Source organism: Micromys minutus (genome assembly GCF_963924665.1).
Source record: "Micromys minutus genome assembly, chromosome: X".
Classification (NCBI taxonomy): Eukaryota; Metazoa; Chordata; class Mammalia; order Rodentia; family Muridae; genus Micromys; species Micromys minutus.
The window spans coordinates 118559518-118561595 of NC_137970.1; the positions used below are offsets into that span (position 1 = coordinate 118559518).

A 2078-nucleotide genomic window follows, 5' to 3' on the forward strand; every position below is an offset into this window, starting at 1 on the left:
ATATATCCCCCAAAATGTCTTCCCTGAACCGTTTTTTCTACATCAGTCTTTTGCAAGGACATCATTCTGAACTCCCTGTCTTATTTCCAGGCATTAGTCTAAAGGAGCTGAAGGGCTTGACTCAAGTCATCAGAGGAAGAGCCTGGTACATCAGTACAAAGGTAAGAGCCAAGGAAGTCCCATCAGCCAACACAAAGATTCAGAACCTCTCTACTCTCCTGGTAATAGTGGGGAAGCCTAGGCACTTTGGATGAAATCCCTTCCCTCGCCTCCTCTCTTGTCTCACAAAGCAGAACCCATGTCTTACAAAGCAGATACCCTTGCCTTAGGGAATAGAGATACGGGGGGTCATATGGAACAACCTCCTCCTTTACATTTATCCTGGATTAGGCTGATCGTATATCCTAGCAAAATGAGGTCATGCTGACTTGTTCTGTACCAGATACAAGGAGATCAGACACCTTTACTTCCTTAGATTATATTTCAGAGGCACAGAACTTTTTGGCATTTGCCTCAGACAAGAAGATGGAAGAAGCCTGCAGAAGCCATGTCTTTTCCTCTTTCAGGTTTTTAGGGATACATGCAGTACCATAGTCCTTTGGCCTGAGAGTACCACTGAAGCAAATTTCTGTAACAGGCATTTTGGGGAGCTACTTTTGGATAGAGTCCCCTCACATTTTTCCTTTATTCCTCAGATTTGTGAATCTTCATCCCCGTGACCTACACGGTATCCTGCCTGCTTTCCAAGGAACCTCAAGATGGATCCTACTGAGAACAGCCAGACCTTCAACCTCTGGGACCTCCCTGAGGCCCAAATCGAAGAAAGGGGCCCCGAGGATGCCCAGGACTCCATAGCTGAGGCAGGGGAGGTGGAAGCCATTGCCACCATATCTGGGGATGTGCCTCCTGGAGAAACACCTAGTTCTCCTCAGAGAGCCTCCTCTCCTCCCCCGGCCATCGGTTTTATGGATGGGGAATTCCCTGACATTCCTCTAGCAGGGATACAGGGTGATGGGGTCCCCTCCCTGGATGAACTAAATGGAAAGGTAGTTGATTTGGTGAGATTCCTGCTCATCAAGTTTAGAAGGATGGAGATAACCAGTAAGGAAGAAATGATCAGGAAGGCCTTGAGTGATTATGAGGAGTACTACCCTATGATCTTTAGTAAGGCTTTTGAGTGCATGAAGCTGATTTTTGGCGTTGACATGATGGAAGTGGATCCTTTCGTCCACTCCTACTTCCTTTACCCTGCTCTGGGGATCACCTATGATGGGATGCTACATGGAGTTATAGGTGTGCCCAAGACAGGTCTGGTTATAATTGTCCTATGCATCATCTTTATAGAGAACAATTGTGTCAGCGAGGAGGTATTCTGGCAGGTGATGAATAACCTAGGAATGTATGCTGGAATTGATCATTTCATATTTGGGGAACCCAGGAGTCTTATCACTCAAGACTTTGTAGAGGAAGGATATGTGGAATACAGGCAGGTGCCCAACAGCCTTCCTCCTCGCTTTGAGTTGCTGTGGGGCCCGAGGGCATTTGCTGAAACCACCAAGATGAAGATCCTGGAATTTTATGCCAGCATTGTTAGGCAGGATCCCAGATCCTACCCTGAGAAGTATGCTGAGGCTTTGAGGGAAGAACAAGAGAGGGCCTAGGCCAGAAAAGCCCAGCAGATAATAGTACTGCTCTGACCAGCACAACCTATAGTGTATTAGTAGTTAATGGTCAGGCAGAATAGTAATATAAGTGGTAGACCCCCAAATGAGAGCTATTGGAAAGAGAGTGTAACCCATTCCTTTCTTATTGTTCTGTTTGGGTGACTTATGCTCATTATTTTAAAACATTATTAACTTTTACTATAAGGCTCCTTTACTTGAGAATTTTAAGGCAAAAATTGATATCAGTAATGCCTGTGTTTATTTAGGTCAGGAAAACTTTGTCATCTTAAAAACAAGAATGTTTTCTGATTTGTAATGTGTCACACGATATAACACTAAAGTTGGAATTTCCTGGATAACAAAAAACATACTGGCATTAACAAAGAACAGAATAAAACTAAATTTTTCTTGTGC

The 2078-nt window shown here is 44.3% G+C and overlaps 1 protein-coding gene across 1 annotated transcript; it reads left to right on the forward strand.

The window, feature by feature from the left end:
- Positions 1-758: 758 nt before the first annotated feature.
- LOC308414363 (melanoma-associated antigen 10-like) lies at positions 759-1661 on the forward strand (the record flags this gene model as incomplete). The annotated part of the gene is made up of 1 exon (XM_080909591.1): positions 759-1661. One exon carries the CDS (start codon positions 759-761, stop codon positions 1659-1661), a length of 903 nt encoding a protein of 300 aa, XP_080765717.1.
- Positions 1662-2078: the final 417 nt, after the last annotated feature.